This window comes from Diadema antillarum, unplaced genomic scaffold (assembly GCF_040938485.1).
Source record: "Diadema antillarum isolate AM-2024a unplaced genomic scaffold, OU_Dant_1.0 seq00000717_RagTag, whole genome shotgun sequence".
Taxonomy (NCBI): domain Eukaryota; kingdom Metazoa; phylum Echinodermata; class Echinoidea; order Diadematoida; family Diadematidae; genus Diadema; species Diadema antillarum.
Genome location: NW_027271621.1, coordinates 444,505 through 466,367, shown reverse-complemented (window position 1 = coordinate 466,367; position 21,863 = coordinate 444,505). Strand labels below are relative to the sequence as shown.

The following is a 21,863-nucleotide window of genomic DNA, read 5'->3' as shown; positions in this document are numbered from 1 at the left end:
TACTATGCATTGTTCACTTAAAAAACAAGTATTATGAAGCTTATTTTTTTCCCCCGCTGGGATGTTTATTTTGTTGTAAATGAAATATCTTTTCTCTTAGATTATACTTTTAATTCCATTTTTTTTTTTTTAATGTTTCATGCAGACACGATGACACAGAGCTCAGGCTTGTATGATAAAGTAATTAGAAGCAATGGTCATGGTTGATGTAGTGCGTATGATATGCAAATGAGTGCGACAGAAAAGGAAGAGAAGTTTTCCGTTGAGGGGAAAAAAGTTATAATTTACGTAGGTCGTAAAGACACAAAATCCAAATATTATTATATGTGGATTTGGTGAATGCAGCACTATCAATAGAATACATCAGCTGAAGATAAAGGACAATCGGACAATCCGTTCAAAAGTTTTGGTGCCGTCATTGCTAGATGAGAAGACTATAATTTCACGACGTCTAGCATGGACAATAACAAAGAAGCTGATAGAGAGTATTTATAGTAGGCATATTTAACAATGACGTTGTTTTTTCTAGCATAATGAAAAAGCAGTTGCGAATTATACCCTTTTACATCTATCAGTATCAGGGAGAAAGAATGTGTACATTTCATAGTTGGAGTGAAATTTTGTGGAATTCTCTCTGTATTTTCTTTTAGTTTATTTTGATAATAATAATGAGGTATAGAGCGCGTGTGTGACTCCAGAGACACACTTACCGACGTACAGCCACGCCCCTTCAAAACAAGAAAATGATTCGCCGAACGCCACCGGCAACATGTATCATAATCAGCATAATGCGTTTCGCGCGTAATTATTTTGCACATCGCTGCCCTTGATCTTTGGGGAGCTAGCTGTGTGTGCGTGTAACTGTTGAACCTGCTCAGGATGTTATTTGGGACTTGACTCGAGCTTGCTGACTCTTTTTGCTTTTGTTCAGGGGAGTGCGTGTGCAGAAAAAAAAAATAAGAGAAGCAAAAAACAGTTCGTCGCTCTCTCAGCCTTTATAGTTCCTGTTCCGCGTTGGTGGTCAATGTGTGCATCCACATTGTACAGTAAAAAGCATCGGATTCGCAGGGGCGTGATTAGATGAACTGAGTCTTTCGTCAGCGTTTGCTGCAGCGAGTAATCTGTGTCGTTGTGATTATATTCATGCCATCACAGCCAGTTCCAGTTGACAAAATCGGATACTTGTGGTCACCTTTGTCATCTTGACTGTACCTTGTCTTGAATTCGAGGGACGCTGTGGAAGGCACAAATTTGGAAATCATGACAGATTCCGGCAGGGTAATGGAACTTGTGAACCTCTGGGTTTGTACCTCTTGCACGCTGCCCTTTCTCTTGTATCACACTGACACTAACACTACCGAGAACCTACATTTAACCATTTCCTCTTTCTTAAAGTTAACATTTATTTTCATTACGCCGAGAAAAAATAGTATTAGTTAGTCTAGTCAAAGCATGCTTAGCATCTTTGGCTTCTAGCTCCTATAGTCCTAATTGCTACGGCGATAGGTTACAATCTCAGCTCTGAAATTTATTAATGAGATGGCGGATTCCTTCAAGTGTCATTGAAAAGTGCGCTGTTCAAATGGTGTCCAATTACACGTTTGTATGCATTGACCAGCGGATGGCCCTGCCAGCCGTGTGGCGTTCCCCCTCATCACCCAGGGGAATTTGGATGCATAGATGCAGCGCACATGTTGATATGGCTTCACGCACATTTCAAACGTGACGTGAAGCCGCCACAAACGTTCCTATGGGCATGGCTTTGCTATAGCAAGCCGCCGCTATAGATCTACGCTTGCTTCCTGGTATCAGGCGCGGCGACTTCGGGCGTGTGGCTGCTGCGTATCTACGCAGGGTTTATCCGCCGCATATTTGTTTCGAGCAAATCAATTGTTATTGGGAAGTGGCATGGTGTGTTGAATTCATGTGGTGAATCTGGTCAATCGTGCAGCTGAAACGGTATGTTCCCCCGCACCCGGTACCCACGGATACTGTAATTAATCTGATTTTATTATGTACGCAGCAGCCGGTATAGTAGCGAGCAATTTTGAATGCGAAATGGGAGCATGTAAAGCCCTCTCTACTCGGTACTTGGCTTCACGCTGGGCAGTTTTTGTGTGCGTGTTTGTGTAAATGGAGGCATGTTACAATCCCTATCGTGTATGATAAATGAAAGCAATTATCACCTCCATGGTATGACTCCTGGCATATGGTGAGCATTTTCCACATGTAGGGGAAGCTAACGATGAAGTGCTACTTTTTAAAGGGAAAGAGACCCAAACATGTATGTTGATGTGGATTAAAGGGGAAGGCTAGTAACTGATCAGTGGGAATCAGTGGAAATGCTGGGAGATGATTGTTCCAATCCTTATGGGATTCATTCAAGAGTTCATTGTATATCTATTGTTGTGTGAAAATGATTTGCTTCAGAACGGTCTCATATTCAAGTAATGTGCAGTTTAATGCTTCCAGGTTAGCGTCCCTGGTCAGTGACGGAGCATTAATCTGCACATTACTTGAATATGAGACCGTTCTGAAGCAAATCATTTTCACACAACAATAGATATACAATGAACTCTTGAATGAATCCCATAAGGATTGGAACAATCATCTCCCAGCATTTCCACTGATCAGTTACTAGCCTTCCCCTTTAAGTTTGGATAAAATCATTCTGTAAAGCATGAAATGAAATTGCCTTGACCTTTGACCTTGTAATACTGTGCTAGAGTTTCTAACAAAGTCATGCTCTGCTGCACATACCAAAGCCAAGGAATTCACAAAATTTAGCAGGATTTTAGACAAAGTGGTTGTGTACAAAAATGAAAAGTAAAATGCAATAATAGTACAGGGATGATATGAACCAGGCAGAGAAACACTTCTAAAGCATTTTCAAATCAGCCCGATGAAAATCCAAGCTGGAGATTTTTTTCACAATCGCAAGTTAGCGCGCTAAATCATTTCCTATTCACATCAGCCTGAAGAGAATTAGCCTGCGTGTTTTTTTTTACCTATTGTAATTCGATAACTGAGCATGCGCAAGCATCGTCGGTAGAACGCGCGCCTTCAAAAAATAACCCAAAGCACAATTTGTGTGCAGGTTGCCTCAAATGATCTGGTTACACATGCTAGGCATGATGGGATACATCCCTTTAATTTCTTGAGACAAATTTATATTATCAAATAGCGCGCTAGTTTGCAAATCATCCTTCTCTTTCGGAAATTTCCCGAGATTGGGTCGAGAAATTTTCTTGAGCATTGCATGCTTTCAAATTAGCGTGCTAATTTGACTTTACATTTATTAAATAGTGCGCTTTTTCGTCATTGGCTTACCGGTATTATGAAAATCCGAGCTTGAGATTCTGAAAATAGCATGCTATTATGAAACTTTGGGCTGACGTGAAAACACCTAGATCATGATTGTCACACACTCCACCCCCTCATACACACATAGGTAACGACAGCATGGTGAGTGGTGCAGCGTTCAAAGGATTAAAGATATCGGCTCAATTTAGACATTGTCAAGTGTTACTGGTTGAGCTCGTGTATGTTCAGATGTTCAAATGTGTGTGTGTGTGTGGGGGGGGAATTAAGCCCCCCCCCCCCCTCCCCAGCAATGTTCAGAATATTCTACTTCTGGGAGTTGTAAGCAGGTACTACTAAATTTATTCTTAAATTGGTGAAAAGAAAGCAACACACAGGTCTATAACACTAAACGAGGTGATTTTAGAATTAAAAGGTAATTCTGGACGAGTTAGGAGTTACAAATTTAGTCTGAAAAGGAAAGGTAAAATTTTACAAGCATAATGTTAAGCAAAAATTGTATCAAAACTAGAGTAAAAGCAAGAAAGTCATAACTATCAAATAGTATAAATTTGCTAGATTTTGCAAAACAGTTCTCAAAGAGGTTAGCTGATCTAATGTCATTACCTCACAACTTCCCATTGATCATAAAATGCAAGAAAAAAAAAAGATAAAAATTAAATCCTTCTGCTTTATAAGTAACTTTATTTTAAGCCTGGCTTAAAAATCTCAAAATAATGATCAGTAAGATATATTAGGATTTGAGCCTTTGGAATACTTGTATTCAAACAAAAACAAAGTTCTGGATATTTCAAGATTTTATGTACCTACTGTATTGCAAGCTGTGAGTTATGTAACCATTTCCACTTTTTTTTTTTGGTGAAAGTTATCGTAACCGCATGTCGGAAAACACAGCAAGAATATTTCTCTACATTGAAAATGTGATGGAAAGTTGCAGACAACAGATGAAGAGTGTTTCATATGTCATCAGAATTTTTAATTTTTTTTGCCGATTCAAATGTTAACCAGACCTCGCAAGCAGAGTTAATTTCCTGTCCAATTTGCTCAACATGAATTAAACCTCTACCTATAAAGAAAGAAGGAATTAAGCTTTTGTACAGAGAGCATTTTTTGAGCCTCCATGGACAATGTTGACCTTCCTCTCTCTATCTTGCCGTCATCCTCAACTCAGACTGTAAAATGTTCCCATTGCAGGCAACAAACGATATGTATTGTGATCCAGTAATGCTTCTTCCAAGAGCCATCCAGTAATGTTATCGTCAATGTACTTTTGCCCTTACATGCTTTGCGTCCACATGTTATGTGTACATTGTACATTCTTATCCACAATATTCTAATGTAATGATATTTGATACACAGTTATCAAGTCTACTCTTGTGGTTGTACTGTAGCTGTACTTCTGGTTCCATCGTGCCATTGCAAGACTTGTAAATGAGCATTGGGTTATTATCATGACTTGTTACTTGCGGAATGTCAGAAAAGAGTGGAATATCCTGTTGCTACATGTACTTCCTCAAAGGCAGTAGAGCAGAACCCCCCCCCCCCCCCCCCCCCCCTGAATCAGGAAGAACTCTGCCATTCGGATGTACATGTCTTACAATTCTGCAAGCATTCATTACTGTAGGGTTTCTTTGTACAGCATTACAGCATTGAGAATAGACAAGCAATCTGACAAAGCAAAATGCAAAAGCAAAGCAAAAAATTACTGGTAATGATGATAATAAAACAAATCTGTACACAGTACCACAATGCTAGATACACTAGAGATTGTAATTTGTCGGCACTGACAAATTAAGGTGATCCGATTTTTTTTTTTAACCAATGATTCGAGTCCTGCCATCCTACAAAGCTGTGTCTTGTAATGCTGTATTGTATCCGCTATGAGATGATCTGGTGGACATAGACTGGCAGCAATACCTTCAGAAGTCAACATTTAATCTACAAGGGGGGTATACAATGTAGATTATACTGCTTCAGAACACCATTATGCATCAATCAGGTGTATGGCTGCCCGCTCAATCTTCTTCCTCAGAACTACCAGTGACTGGAATCACTTACCAGCAGACCCGGCTGACTCACCCTCCCTTAACTCTTTATGTGCCATGGTGGAAACTCCCTGTGTGCCACGTTATTTTGAGATAGGAAGGTAGTCATGCTTTGAGAAATAATTCTGTTCTGTTCTACAAATTTCTGCTAAGATGGGCATAATAGTAGGCAAAGTTAAAGAGGAATGCCAAGCTTTGTTTCGATATAAATTGTATGACGAATCTATTTTAAATGTTTCTTTTGAATGACCAGTTGCTACATTACTGTAAAGGCATGACTTTTGCACATAAAACCGTGACAAAAACTTAGAATGTTCGAGCAAATCTAGTTGGGAACACCGCTGGATAGTCAATCACCACATAGAATGCAAGCTGTATATGAGAGGAACAAAAGCACGAGAAACGCTTTCATTGTGCCGCCGGATTAGCAGCGATTAGTGATTTATCGATCGGTTTTGGCGGCTTTGTTTGTTGAGCAGAATATGCGAAGTTGGCACGCCGTCGACTGAGTCGGACGTGCGAACGTGGCACATAAAGAGTTAAGGCATTCAAGCCCTTTTTGAGGGAGACATCACTCCAGCTCATACAAAGAAACAAATGATTTTATTTGCACTCTCTGTATACATTATTAAATACACTATATTTGTGGAATTTGACTAGAAGAGCACGCATGCAGCTGCACATATTCACATGCTACAGTGCATTTATCTCCAAGCTTGAAGCTGTACAAGTTACACTATAACTGAAGAAGAAGTATTAACTTATGTTCTCCTCTTTTACAAAAAAGCAGGTGTTGCAATTACTGGTGAATTGTAGTTGTTTTTCACTTTTTAGCGTCCACACTAAATTATTCAACCCACTGTATTATAAATGCATGTCCAAGGAAACTGAGGGACTGATGCATTGCTCAGCTTATAAAATGCTGTGTGTGCCCAGTGCTATCACTACCATTGTACAAAGCAGATATGATTCATCAAGTTCATGGGAGCACAGGATGAATTTCAATACGAGGTGTTTCAAAAAACATTTCCCACTTTTGATTCTTAATAATTCAAAAACTATATATTAGATACCATTGTTATTGATATGAGTGATAGCTGAATAGTGTACAATTTGGTTGAAGGTAGTTTATATATGAAAGCATAAATAAGTTTCATGAAATCCATGATTAATTTCACAGTTAGGTTCCAGACTTTGCTCTATTTTCAACCTTCTGTACAAAATTTCACTTTGAACATGGGTCAATGGGTGTGTATGGGAGTGTGTGGTTAACGCCCTGACAATGGTCCTGAACAATGGCCAGGGTTTGAATGCTTCATTATTCATTCATGAGAAATTCCACTATCACAGCTAGTCTTTATTCAGCCTCTGGCAGTATCTGTGTAAAGTCAAACGCCTGTCGATACTGTTGTTGAGTCACGTCAGTGCTCTCCCTACTTCTGAAAAACAAAATTGCAATGAATACCTTCTGTTCTATTGTAATTTCACTGCATAAGACTTAAGATGACAGATCAGACAGACAGACCACAAGCAAGAAGAAGAAGAAGAAGGAAGTGAAGAAAATCAATTAGAGTATACATTTGTGTATATGGAGCCTTAGATAAATCTACTCTGAAACAAATCGCCCCAATGATAAATGCTGCTGAACTCTTTACCAAATTAATCTTTTTATCGAAAAAGCGAAAAAATTGTCTGACTATTTAATTAGTAGACAGTTGTATTAAAATGAGGAACTTTAGATCATTTATGCTTACTTATATCCCAAATTTAGTGATATGTCAGAATCAAAATTTGAAAATGATTGCCAGCTGGAATGAAATGTGGTGTTTGCAAGCACTTTACCGTGCATGAATTCAGACTATCAGTGCCCAGGGCAATCCACATGAATTATTGATTAAGCATTCATGTGCCAGGGAGCGCCAGACTGACGCCTAGTGAACAGGTGGTTCAGGCATGTCCATTGTTCAGGGCCATTGTCAGCACACACTCACCTACACATCATTGGTTCCTGTGCGAAGTTCAATTTTTGTACAGAGGGTTAAAATTTGACCAAAATCTGAGACCTTACTTCAAAATCAATCTTAGATTTAATGAAACTGATTTATGCTTTCACATGCAAATCACCTTCAACCAAATTGTACACTATCCAGCTATTACTCACATCAATGACAGTTTTATCGAATGAATAGTTTCTGAAATATTTATGATCAAAAGTGGGAAATGTTTTTTGAAACACCTAGTACCTCATCTGTTGAATAACAAGCGAAACTAAGGGTCGTAGTTGTTTGATAAACACTAGCATACTATATGTCAAGGATCCTCATTATAATTGCCCGCTACCACTGCCAGTGGGATCCTTTTTAAAAACAGCAAAGGGTTTCCCAGCGGAATCGCAAAATGAGGGATAGAATATTTTTATATACTGGGTAGGCTTTGTGGTGCATTCCTACCCCCCACCCCAATTAGGTTCAATTCAAATTTGTTCAAGCATCACATACAATTTGATATTTGTGTGTTTTCTGCAGTGTCATGTACATGTACAAATATGTTACATATACCCAGTAGTAACTTTGTAAAATGTGTATGGTATATATGTGTATGTGTGTGTGTGTTTACAGTGGAAATTGATACCTACTTGTACATACCATGCATTGCATTACTTGCGTAATATATTAATCACTCAGCAAAATCCGCAAGATGAAAACCACTGCAAAATGTATTGACAGTAAAATACATGGGCATTCTGTACATTTCATGCAGATCTCGGTCTCTTCACATTATGCATGTTCATAGACAAGTTCGGAGTTTATAAAGTGTGTACCGGTAAAAGAAATCATGTGTGCTACTTGCTTTTATGTGATAGAGTAAATATAGACATTTTGATACTGAATATCTTTTGTAAACATCACTGTATGCGCATAATTTACTTCCAAGTACCAACTTACACGATGTGTTTACATTGTGTTAAATCTTAAGGATAGTTCAGAAGTCCAGGTTTATGGCTTCACAAGTTAGTAACTCTCTGTGCCGTGTGTCCCTCAATAAGTGTATACACGTTGTAGATGTAAAAAGTCATGATAAGGAGAACAGTCTGCCGGATGTGCCTGAACTTTGCCCAAGCTTGATGATCAAAGGAAATTTACAAACATGATTATGATTTTGATCTTGATTTATTTGAGATCATATTACCCCGGACGAAGTTGTTGTTTTTTTGTGTGTGTGAAGTGAGAAAAATTTTGCCCATGTATACATATAAATCATCAGTGAGGATCATTGTACATTGTAGCCAGGTTAAACTAGAGTTAATTTGGTAGTAATTGTCATTACTGTCCTCTCTACCACTAGATTTCCAAAATTGTCACCATTTTGGAGTCTTATCATTTTTCAAAGAGAATCCTATGAATATGAGTTGATGCAAACTGTGATAATGTGTGACATAAATTCAAAGACAACTCTGATGAAATTGCACAGGAAGACATATTTTAGAATTTTATCTTCACTCTCTCTTCCACATATGCATATATACCATTATCATATATGAAAGATTTTTGAAAATATCACAGCTGTTTTTGAAATAATAGAAATATGACATTTTAAAGGGGCATAGTCCCGGTAGTGTAGATGGCGCTGTTGATGATACTGCCGATCACCGTTAGCATTGATACGAAGATTAACGAAGTAGAGCTGTCATCAAGAGGAAAGTGCGTAGGTGTTGCCAAGTAACGTTGCCTTTGTTGTCTTCTCTGCGCATCGCGCAGTCTGTAGTAATGCCAGGGTGCGTGCATATGTGCTTGTTATTATGACATCACAAAAGAAGTTTGCTAAAGCTGTCATCCCACTCAGCCGAATCATGAGCCGAACTGTGATCGGACCACTGACTACAGTGAATCGGACTTCTTCGGACTCGGGAAAGTGGGCCAAAGCGTAAGCGCCAAAGAGAAGTCGACAGCGTAGGTCTCTATAGGAAACTTGCGCCATGCGCCCGCGTACGCATTTGACTAAAACACGGGGACCATGCACCTTTTAGTCTTCTTTGCTGTAATCTCTCTCTCCAGTATTGTAAAAAGACACACATATGTTGCATGGTACAGAATGTGTATTGCAGTTGCTTGTTGGTCTTGCCTTTTAAAATTTAGACATGAAAATGTGACAAGTTTTGCACTCAACAAAATTAACCAGACTACTTTCAAAATAGTTTTTACGTCTAGTTAATAAATTTGCAATATCAGATCTAAAATTCTTCTTGTAGATTATCTGGAATGTATAGCTACAGCATGGCATAAAAGAGTATTTAGAGAACTGCATAGTCTGGTCTTTTCCAGACTGAATAATGCTTTGTAATAATGTGGGACTGTACTATGGTGTGACACTGATGCTGTGTGCATGTAAGGATAAAGTTGTCATTATAGAGAAGATTGATATGGTCAGCGTGCATTCCGTAATCACTCCCTTTCAATCACCAATCGGTCTTTCTGGAAATCATTACGCCTCATTTTATCTGTCAGCTTGACGCATAGGGATGATCAACATACTATATTTGCCGGCGCACGTTTTTAACAAAAATAAAGCAGTAAAGTCAGGCTGAGGCGTATACGCCAGCACAAGCAAATTACTGCATTGTCTTTCCAACTCAAGAGAATCATCTGCCTGGCCAACACTTATAATCATATATGGGACTACACATGGATTGTGCCGATTATTATTGTTATTGTTAGGAAACGTGTGGAAACACATAGAAATAACAAGTATCTTATTAAAAAAAGATAATGTAGAAATTTAATGAAGTTTTGATCAGAACAAAATCCCTCAGATTTTTTTTTTCCCGTTTTTTGTCACCAATGTCGGGATGCAGCTTATCAGGCGTTGTGGCTTTACTGCTGGCAGATATGGTAACTGCAATATCTTTGCAGGCAAACTTTTGGTCTGGATGAATTTGACAACATTACAGTGGCATGTTCACCAAGTTATGATCACAAATTTTTGGAATTTATTCTATTGATGTACAATGTACAAACATTTGACAAACAATTTTATGTCCTCTTTGTAAAAAGAATGCATTGGAAAGATGCATTTGTTTGATGCATTGCAACCATTCTCAAAAGGGGAACTATTGGCATGGTTTACTATTAGTTCACATTTATTTCCTCCATAAAGGATATTGTGTATTACTGTAAAAATCCAACATTAGATATTGCTTCCCATAACACAAATGAAATGTATTTTCTTTAAGGTTGGAAATATCATCTTTGCCTGTCAGATACTGCTTTTCATTGTGTGTGTTTTTTAAGTTGCAAATAAAAAAGAATAAAAAAAACAACAACAACAACACACTGACGTAATAAGACAAGTTCTATTTTGCAAAATATTATGTTTGTGAATTATGTGGCACATAAAAGATATCTTATTAATTATCATGATTATGTAGTAAAATAGGGAGGGAACTTAAAATCTTCTGGCCCGAGAGTGAGTTCTGGTTACCAACCCACACCCAGTAGACCAGCAAATGGTTTCTGGTTGGTGCCCCTCTCCTTTTTTGTCTGTTGCCTCATATTTTTTATGAGGACCAACACTTGCAGTGTACAGTACTTGTGATCTCCAGTATGTCCACAGTAATATTGTGATTATTGATGGTCGCGACTAGCGGTAGTCACACCGAGTAGACACTTTAACTTGAATTGTTAGCTATTTGTGAAGAGCACCCTCACAGTATCCTTCATGGTACCAGCACAATAGCTGGCTGTCAATGTGCGGAGTGAGAGAGAGAGGGAGGGAGAGAAAGAAATAGGGAAGGCGCACACATACACGCTGAACCAGCCAGTGAATGCATGCTAACATTGGTAGCAACTGCAGACCTGGAGAATTTCGACAGGGGGCTTTTAGTTGTGTTTGCACTTCGGTGTGAAGGAAGTCCAAAAGGGTAACTGCCACTCCTCTGCCGAGCCCACAGAGACCGACTCTTGATCCCAAGTCTTGCAGAGTCACGCCATCACTGCCGGTATTCATAATACCGCACTTTTGTAGGCAGAAGTCGCAAAGCCATTGAATCTTTTTAAAGGGAAAAGCATCAAGGAATTCTTTCATTGAGATACTGCGACCTCAGAGAGTTTGAGAGGAGGCTTACTCTTAGCTCTTGTGCCCTGCTGCTCTGGTCTCTGTCTTTGCCTGTGGTATGTACCTTGATACAAGATAGTCTTGCTTGGCAAATACTTTAGGACAACAGCACAAGTGCCAGTGTGTTTATATGCTGTCCGGTCTGTATTGTATGTACATACACTTCCTCACCGGACAGAAGATGTACAATGCTTTTATGTTTGAACAGAGCATTGTATGTCTTAAACCAATGTCCAAACTTTGTGACTGACACATACCCTAGTAATTTTGTTATTTCAGTTTAAAAGTATGAAAGTTTCTAGTGTGCATTACTAGTTGCTGTGCATGATTTAGCTGACAAATGTAAGTTTTCTTCTCATTTTACACATTTTTCATGGTTCTGTATGAGTATACATGCTACATTATCGTGGAGAAGCAATTATGAATGTTTGTTTTTGTGACTGCACAGTCACATTCAGTTTCGCTGTGGTGGCGGTGGTTGACAATTATTCATTGCTGAATTCATGAATGACCATGCCTTTTGGGGGAGGGCTACTGTATTACCTGAACCTTACGCTGACATTATTATCTTGTCTGTGATTGCGTATGAATGATTCTCTTTTTGCTGGCCAGGGTCAAAAGTTGAAATCTGAGCTATCCACTGGAGCATGCACTCACCTGTTATGTAGAATATGTTTACTTCCTGAAATAGGACGTAAAGTAAAAGGGAGTCTGACATTTCAGAAAATTGTTATGGATATGAGCAAATACTGTAAAAAGAAGTCCCATCAGTGTAGTGATATCTCTAAAGATATGAGGATATTGCTGTATTTTTTGAAGTGGGAAAATGTGGTTTGCCTAATTATTTTTGTGGTAGTTGTATGAGAACTGAAAGTGCTGTTTAATACTCTAAGACCACAGTCTTTACAATTACTCTTAAAATTACCTTTTATACTCTTATCTTGTACAAAATGCTTGAAGTAACCATACATGGAGGTTGAGTCTGATGAATCAACATGAATGTTTAATCATCAGATTGTGCTTGTAATTCTAAAACATGCAATGTACATAGGTTTTGTATAGTGCTCAGCTTGTCACCCTTTTACTAGCTTAAATTGAGTACTATGGGGATACAGATAGCTTTGTAAATTTGTGTGATATTTGCAAGTTGTCATGAATTTTACTGTTGTCTCATGGTATCTGTTTTTTTTTTTCAATTGGAGAGTTACTTTCATACAAGATAAAGTAATGAAGGTGGGGTATGTCAAGAATAAACTGTTTGCATCTATCTGTTTTTGCCCAATATTGTAATTGCTGGCACCAGCAGCAAATATAATGGGAGGCAAGGTAAAGCTGTTTTCTTCTTTTTGTTCAGTCTCTGTCTGACTGAGTAAAGGGTACCATTTACAGTGACAGGAAAAAGTCTTGGCCATATATTGCTTTGTCAGGCAAGACTTTGGGCAGGCTTCCGGATTGATTGATGGGAATAGCAGGTGTGATAGGCATGTATTAACCTGTTGAGGACAGTCTGATTTTGCTAATAATACGCGTTATGATTACCCATACCGGTACACACCTGCCTGAGTATACTTGGGACTCAACATCGGCACACAGGTCTGTAGTGCTGTGGAGTAGATGGTATTCTGTGTTTGTACTGCACATAGTGGTCACATTAAACTTGCCACCCCCCCCTTTTTTTTTAGCAAGGCATACCCAGAGGGTGTAAAAAAGCTAGTCTCCCAGATCCTACCATTCCATGAACATTTTACTACTTCTCCTTTTTTTTTTTGTTGCTTGTTTTTTTTTTTCTATTACACCTGTGAGGCTCCAGTATTTGTGAAAAGGACAAAGAATCCATTCTAAAGCAAAGCTTACAGTCTTAAATTTGGTTTCAAGGGGTTTTCTAGTCCATTCGGAGCTCAGCAGTTTCACATTTTCTTTCCTAATCATGATCAAAATGTGTGTGTAAATAATGGTCCATGTGATAATTGAACGAAAGTTTTACCACTGTATGCTTTCAGACGGTGTGCTTGTCTCATTTTCAGATTGAATTTGGTCCCAGGAGAAGTGTATGTTTACGAGATCTGCTCTTTTGTAAGGAATTTTCTTTTGTTCAGCACTGTCTTTTGTTCAGCATTGTACTAACTAAAATGCCTCAGCTGCATTCCTGCATTGGCTTGCACATGCTTGTGTATTTCACTTTGATGCAACCCTGCTGCTAGTTTCTGTTGCCCCACAATTTTATTTACCAGAGGAGTATGATGATTTATGACTTTTACTGTGTCTATTTGGTTTGCAATGTTACTACCCCCCCCCCCCTTCTCTGGAGTATGCCTGCTCTTGTGCGTTCTCTTTGTAAAGTTTTCATATATACATGTAACTTGCCTATAATTTTTTATTCTTACAGTTTTTGTGCATTTCTTTGCCAATCTGTGTTCTGATTACTTTGGTAGACTTCTACTTATGGGTCTGCCCTGTTTCATCAACAGATATAATTTCTTGTGGTCCCCAACCCCCCCCCCAAAAAAAAAAAAGAGAGAGATCAAAACAATTGTGTAAGCAAGCAAAATTAACAAAAAGCAACAAAAATACAGACACACAGACGTTAGATCAAAAATGGGACTAGCTTGGCCATGAGATAGTGAAATAATCGTCTAAGCAATAACCTGCTGTGGCTGTTTTATTTTGTGTTTGCGACTAATCTTTCACTAAGCGTCCCTTAACTTCTCTTTTATCTGTGCTTTGCTTTGCCACTGTGAAAAAGGAACGGTACAGCCTAAATCAAGGAGACTTCTTAATAATCATAGCAATAAAAAAAGGAACTAAATATAATAACTTGGGGTTGGTTACTTTCTCCAAAATAGCAAAATTTTGATGTTATTTTTCTTTGTTTTGTTTGCTTTTTTGTTTTCCAGGAGAGTGGACTTTCTATGCTGAAGGAAAGCATGAGTCAGGACGATGAAGTTCCTCACATCTTCGTCGTGCTCGGCGCTTCGGTAAGTATTGCATAATGTCTACTGTATACACCATATATTTTGCAAGGTTTTTATTTTCACAAATTTCCCTAGTCGAGTGCTATTCGCGAATTTAACAACACACAAAATTATTAACTCTGATCTTGACATGAATATGATGTGCAAACATACTTTTCTCCGTTCACTACTGTACTCTATGATCATGGATTTAACTACAAGCTTTGCAAAATCGTCAGGAAGTCCCAATTTGAAAAAAAAAAAAAAAGACTTGCTAAATATATGGTGTATACACTATGTGGCTCACAAATCCCCTTGTGTCATCTTACACCACACGGTACCATAGCTGAGGATTATTCTGCAAATCTAATATGAGACCAAACTACCACAGAAAGAATAAAGCACAATAATTTTTAGTGATTACAAAAGTTGCGGGAAAATGTCAACTTTTATTTATGAAAGTATGTGATGTCAAGTTCACCAAAATTGGCCCCGTATGAAAATTGATTCAGCAGGGGTTTTCACTTTTACAATAATCCATGGACTAGTAATCCTGCAGAATGTAAATTAGATGCCTTCTTCTTTAATGAAAATCTTGGAAAGTCTTGAGTACTGAAATCTTGTTCATTATGGATATGACCTGTTCAGAAGTGTTTTTGTGTCAAGGTTCCTCCCCCCCCCCCCCCAATAATTTTGCCAAACTTGTATTGTTTTCATTCATCTTGAACAAGTACTTTCTACTTCCCTTTCAGCATATTTGAACATTTGCAAAGGAGTGTCCAACAAATTCCAAGAGGAAGCTTGAAAGCTATTGTATAAATTTTATAGCAGAAGTGGCTATTGTGATTAAGCATTTACAGGCATTCACATGGTTTCGTGTTCTGCTTCAAAGGCAGATGACTTTGTGATTCAGGCAACTGTGTTATATCATTGCCTCCTCACTTTCCCCCATTTGATGTGTGTGGGAAAAACTGATTTCAGCACTACTGTGGGTGTAAAGAATACATGATGTGCAGCCAATGACTCTTGGTGTGTATGATGAACGCTTACAATCCTCACCTCCGGAATAAAGTGCCATCAATCACTTCTCCTACCTCAAAACATCACCTCCAGGCTTTTTGATCAACCCTAAGTGGTTGCCATGACAACAAATTCCCATCCAATACAGCACATTGCTGTCTTGTCAGAAATGCATGGTACCAGCTAATACCCAGTGGATACATGGGTACCATCGAATCTTTGTTGAACAACACTAACTGAAGAGATGATTAAAGGGTACTCTTCCTGGTATATTTACTATACCTTACAACGAAGACATGGGATTTACTTAAATTGGCTTTCATGATTCACGCTCAATTTGTTCTTGAGAAATGCAAGACCAACATTATAATTGTTTTTAGCCATGCCAGAATCTACATTTTGGCCCCACCTTCAGAACGTTGTCAAAGACGGTAGGCCTGAATACTTTGTGTGCAGTCAAGGGGATCTGACATATGAATATTTGATTACTTTTTCATGTACTCATATTTTTATGCACTTTTGAGCCGATTTGCTATTAGCCATCCTTATTGTTTGTACTGCATTATCATGATGAAGATGATGATGATGATGGGAGTACATGTATTTATGATGATGATGATGATGAAGATGATGATGTTAATGGTGATGACAATTGGAACTGTCAGCACCATTACAGCTTTGTAATTACCAGGAATAGATAAACAGTCATAGATGGTATCACATTTTTTTACACGCATAGAATGCTATATTATATTTGCTCTAATTGAATAAAAATTGTCTGTCATGTGGCTAACCCACAGCCAAATCCCTTTCCCCCTCCCCCTCTTGAGTACCAGGCGCAGCTGACTCGAGCAAGTAATGAAATTAATACCCTGAGGGTATACTTTATTATGACAAGCGTCCCTCTACTCTCTACATGTACTCTGTTAACGTGGCTGTAAGTGAGTGTGTGTGTGTACCAATATGACATTAGGCCTACCTGAAAATGCTAGGAGAGAAAGTATTGCGAAGCATAATATTATGGTTTAGACACCAAGATATCAATACAGGCAATTTTAGATAGGGCTAGACAAGTTTAAATGAAAATTTGAGTGCTCATGTAAGATGTTTGAGAAAAAGACAGTAGAACAGGCAGTCAGCTATAGAATTCTTTTTGAAATGCTGGCATTCTTATAAACTGTAAAGGGGGAGGGGGGAAGGAAACTAAGGCTGATGATAGAATGCAAAATTATGTGTCCAGTACAAGATAATATCAGGGTACAACATTGATACCACTGTAGCATACAGTCCATTATGGCATCCAATTTGTTGGCAATACCCAGCTTTGCTGTTCGTGGCAGTAATTTAAATCCATTTCTCCTTGAGTTCCCTAGGTAATCTCTTGAGATCATGGTATTTAACATTTTGAGTTTATCTTTGGGAGTGGGTTGGCAATAAACCTCCCATGTGGTTTTGAATCATATGATCACATGACTAGAATGATTCTGGTGATGTGAGCACAAAAATGTAAACTAATTGTAGAATGTAAGTAACTACTGTAAGGAGCATGCATACGTCATACAATCAGTATTTGAATCCTGTTTGTACGTATGTGCCCATGCCTTATCAATGAAAGTGTATTGTACTGAGTATTTACTCACGACAGATGCTCTCTTCCCACCTCCCTGCTCTAACCACTCAAGAAGAGAAAAGGAGTTCAAGCATTGCTCCACTAGATTTAAGGGACAAGTCCTCCTTTATGGACATGCGGATTGAGTGAATCCAGCAATATTAATAGAAAACATCAGTGAGAGTTTGAGGAAATTGGACAATCCGTTCAAAAAATATGAACTCTTGAATTTTCTACTCAGTCATTGATGGATGAAATGACTACAACTACAAAAATGAAAGAAAGTTCAGCATTTTTGCACATTTCTCACATAATAAAAGAACACTTGAATTGCCTCTTTCAGAAGGCGGGGGAGGGGGAAATGATGTTACTCTTAATACAATGTACATCTGTGACAAGTTAAGGAAATGTGCACTTTTTTTCAAAAGACAACATTTTGTGAAATTCTCTTTATATTTTCCTTGTATGGTTCTATGCATGTGACATCATACACTGTAGCAGTCTTCTTATCTATAAGTGATTGCGCAGATACTTAAAAATTCATTACTTTTTCACAGATTTTCCCCAAACTTTCACTGATTATGTGTTCTACCAATATTGCTGCATTCTCTCAATTCACATGTACATTGTATACGAAGGTGGACTTGTCCTTTAAGTACCTTCAGCCGCATATGAGGCAACCAAAAATATTCAAGTGAACAAAATGACTGAAGAGCAATTAGGGGAGCTGATATGAGCAAATTAGTCCTTTGTGGAGAAATGGTCGTAATCATCAGCCGTAATGTCAGTAATCAGAGAGATCAAGTAAGCCTAAATGATTTGTTTTGTGTATGATGACTATATGGTATTGATTCAAGCTTAATACCGTGTTCTGATTATGATTTGCATGGTGTGAGGTGACACATGTTTGAGTTTGATTGTGACAGTGTTACAAATGGATGTATTTGCAGATTTGAAAAAGAAAACCGAACTTAGTAGTGAAGATGGCTTCACACATTCATAACTTTCTTTTTGTAACTCTACTTTCATTGAAACCCTTTCCATTCGATATATCTGGGGTTTTTTTACCCAAATTGAACATGATGTTCAATTTTGAGACAGTTTTCTGTGTTTTGTTTTGTTTGTTTTCTTTAATGCTAGTACCATTTCTGGGTATTTACTAGTATATTTTGGATGCTGTTTTGTGTGATAGGATTGTGAGGGGGAAATGTTTTAATCTCTGTATCATTGTTGTGAGTATGTGTTTGTGTGTGTGTTTGTTGGTATACCTTTTGAAAGATAAGATTTCTACAGGCTTTGTATCGTAATGACAGTGCAAACTGCAGGAATTTCAGGAAATGTCAAAATTGTATGCAAACTGTGTGACAAGTTATTAGGGATGACATCATCAATTCATTATTTGCATATTCATATTGACTGTTCAAGAACTGTTTCTTGAAAATTAGCAAAACTTCACAATTTCATCACTTCCCTGATTTTCATACAATTTTGATCAAGTTTTCATCATTTGGCTCAGAAAATATTACTGTATACGCCGTTATTTTCGCGAGGGTTTTATTTTCGCGAATTTCGCGAGCTTCGGGCTGATCGCGAAATTAAAGACACGCGAAAATATTACCCCGTCATACCTTATGTACAAATTGATGACAAAATGCATCCATCGCCAGTGATCGCTGACCGAACCAGAACGCGGCTGTAACAATGGCCAGTACGTATGCTACGGTACGACCGATTGTGGAAGTGCAGTACGATGCTAAACGTGCATTAAAATGTGCAATCTCCGTGCTACGTTACCCTACGGTAACGAACACCGGCTCGACGTGGTTGGGTACCCGGGTACAGTGAGGCCTAGGGATGCATGTAGACCGACCAGACGCCGTGTGCGCAGGTCCGTGTATAGTTAGGATGCATGTTAGCCCAACCAGACGCTGTGCGCAGCTAGCGCGAAACTTGTGTACAGCGACAGGGTCATGTATAACAGGATGCATGTAAAACTTTCGCTAGCGCTAGCGCAGCTCTGAAACCTTGTCGTCTATCTATTTGTTGCAACATTTTGGTAGGTACTGAGTACTTGTGAATGCCGTAATTGTTTCGTTTTATAAATCTTCTACTGTGTCTTTTCTATTTTCAGTGAAGTCACAATGCAAATGGAAAAACGTTACGAGTACATTGGCAAGTGTTTGAACGTGTTTCTCGGGCTTGGCAGTAGCCCCTGTGTACCACTACTAGTATCAATCGCGAATTTAACAACACGCGAAAACATGCCACTGATACCGTGATTCGCGAAAATATCTGTACACGAAAATATTGGCGTATACAGTAATTCTTTTCTTCTGAGGCTATTAATGGTCTATTGCTCTGGATTTCTTTCTAATGAACCAGGAGATTCATCAACCCTCTTTTAAGGGTCCGGCCATATTATTTTTCTAACAAGTATGCACAGAAATGCCCAATGAGGAAGTGATGTATGGGGAAAAATGATCATTGTGTACAGAGCCACAGAGCAATGAGCTGTCTATGGGCTGATTTGAGCATGGACCACCCCCCAACCGCAAAAAAAAAAAAAAAAGGATTTTTCATTTTTGTAAAGAAATGAACAGAAAAGAGGGAAATATGATGTGATGGGTAATGTTGGCAAAAGTTTGTCTGACTTATTTTCAGCATGAAATTTGCACAGTCAATACAGACAACAGAAATCACAGTAAAGGGAAGTACACGTAGGCCAGTGAAATAGTATGCATTGTAACTATGTTTGTTGACCATGTTCCCAACATGTCTGATCTGCTGCTTTAAATCAAGTTTATGAAGAATAATTATATTGCATTCAAGAAATATGCTGGAGGGGCTGGCAATATCTGACCTGTGCATGTTGTTGTGGACACTGTAGGAGCTCTGCGTGTGAGTGGTCATATATATATTGTGTGTGTGTGTGTGTATGTGTTGCATTTGTGTTTGATTCTGTATTAATGCTTCATTTACCAGAGAGTATGTTTTGAGAATAGACACCACTGTGCTTGATTGAATTAACAGTCATGTATTAATGTCAAGATATTTGAACAAATATCAGCATTCACATGATTGACAGACCTGTGTGATGACTTTGCATTTTGCTTTACTGCCCGCTCTGCAAAAATGGTGTTGCTAGGAAACGATGGAAGGTGCATAAAATGCAGTCCAGTAAATGGTAATAATAGGATAAAAGGGAGGATATAATTGAATCAAGGGCATCAGTTGATTCTTACTGGTGCAGTAGGGAATCTTATTAAAGATATGCAGTCTACAGAAATAAGATAAGATTTGTAAGTTCTGAGAAGAACTGGCTTCAGCCAGGCTGCTCATTTTGGGTGTAGAATTGTGAAAGTCTGTTTCAGGCTATTTCAGACGAACATTGATAAAGCCTAGCTCCCATTTCTTTTCCTCCTTTAAATCATGATTCAAGTTGCTGTGTTTTTGTAATTTGTTTGATTCTAAAGGCTTAGTTTGTGTCAAAGTTCCAACAAAAAGAAGAACATTGCTGAGCTGTAATTGAGAAGAGATAGGGGCATGCATTATTTGCCATGTAATGTTGCAGCTATAATCAACATATGTGACCCGCGACAACGGTTTCAGGCAAAAGTCGCAAGAGCAAATTCCCTCATAGGCGGGGTCCAAAGATTTTGACCATTATTTTTGTCGATTTAGGTTTTTTGCAGAAATCGAATCATTAATATGTTTTCTACATCAACACTAAATTTCATAGCATAAGACTAAGTTTTTCCTATCGAAAATGCAATTTTAAGCACCCTATGTTGGATCGCACTCGTCAGTTTCGAGCTTCTTTCGAACGCCGCGCCAATATCCCCAGCGTTGCTACGGCGCAGGGTCTCGCATGCGATTGGCTGGTGCGTCGCACACATTTACATAGTTCGGCTCTCTGCAGCGTTTTGTGAATGCTTTGTCCACGCGTGCATGATTACATGCTCCATTGTTCTGCTAAAGAACGTACATACGCTCGCTCTGTAGTACGTGCTCTTCGTTTGGCTTTCTATCCGAGTTATTCTACCGCAATGTTCGACAACGGAAGTAAAACAAAAAGTGAACAGCAGCGCTAACATTCAACGTGAAAACAGATTCATGAGGAACATGGTTTGATCACATCAGAGTCGCAAATCACTACACAAACAGAGCTACCAAGTCTCACGCATTGTGAGTGAGACTCAAGCATTGAGGGTCTGTCTCACGATCTCACGCATGTCACCCATTTTTCTCACGCATTGGGAACATAGCTTAAAGGATTAAAGTGAGAGTTGCAATTGAAGGCACATTTCCCTTTTGTCTTTCAAAATAAGTAAAAAATTGTCACATAAGTATGCACCAGCTTGCACCATTAAGAGCTAAAAATTGAGAAAGCTCCCTACCGAGGTAGGGCGGACTCCCCCTCCCACACCCTCCCCTCGCTCAGTCACTTCGCTCCCTCGCTCATGCACATGCGCGCGCGCCGAGATGCCCAGTCATGAAAATCTCACTCATCATTTTTTTTTTTTAACTTGGCATCTATGCACAAATCGTGCGTCATGCTATCGGAAACTCACCTGTCACTTGTAGCATGACATACTTGTGTGAAAAGAAAACTAATATTCTCAAATTTGTCTACTCGTAGTAAAAATTATGACAGCAGGCTGACTCAAGGGAAGGTAGAGGAGAGGAAAGTAGAGGTCACATAATATGACCATTCATATTCAAACACTACACGTCAAGATTGCACCTAACCAATGAGTCTTGTTTGTTTCTTTGTTTTGATATAATAAATATGGCCAAACAAAGCAA

General features: G+C 38.6%; 1 protein-coding gene across 5 annotated transcripts in view; it reads left to right on the top strand.

Moving 5' to 3' along the window:
* Nucleotides 1–867: 867 nt before the first annotated feature.
* LOC139737958 (glucose-6-phosphate 1-dehydrogenase-like) overlaps nt 868–21,863 on the top strand; it is a 46,452-nt gene continuing 25,456 nt past the window's right edge. The window contains exons 1-2 of one of the 5 annotated variants that reach the window (XM_071648623.1): nt 868–1,302; nt 14,372–14,452. In XM_071648623.1, coding sequence (XP_071504724.1) covers nt 1,261–1,302; nt 14,372–14,452 — 123 coding nt within the window. In that variant the 5' untranslated portion in view covers nt 868–1,260. Of the gene's footprint in view, nt 1,303–1,801; nt 1,960–11,364; nt 11,534–14,371; nt 14,453–21,863 lie in introns of those variants that run through there. The other 4 variants (XM_071648625.1, XM_071648624.1, XM_071648627.1 and 1 more) reach the window with 4 other exon arrangements.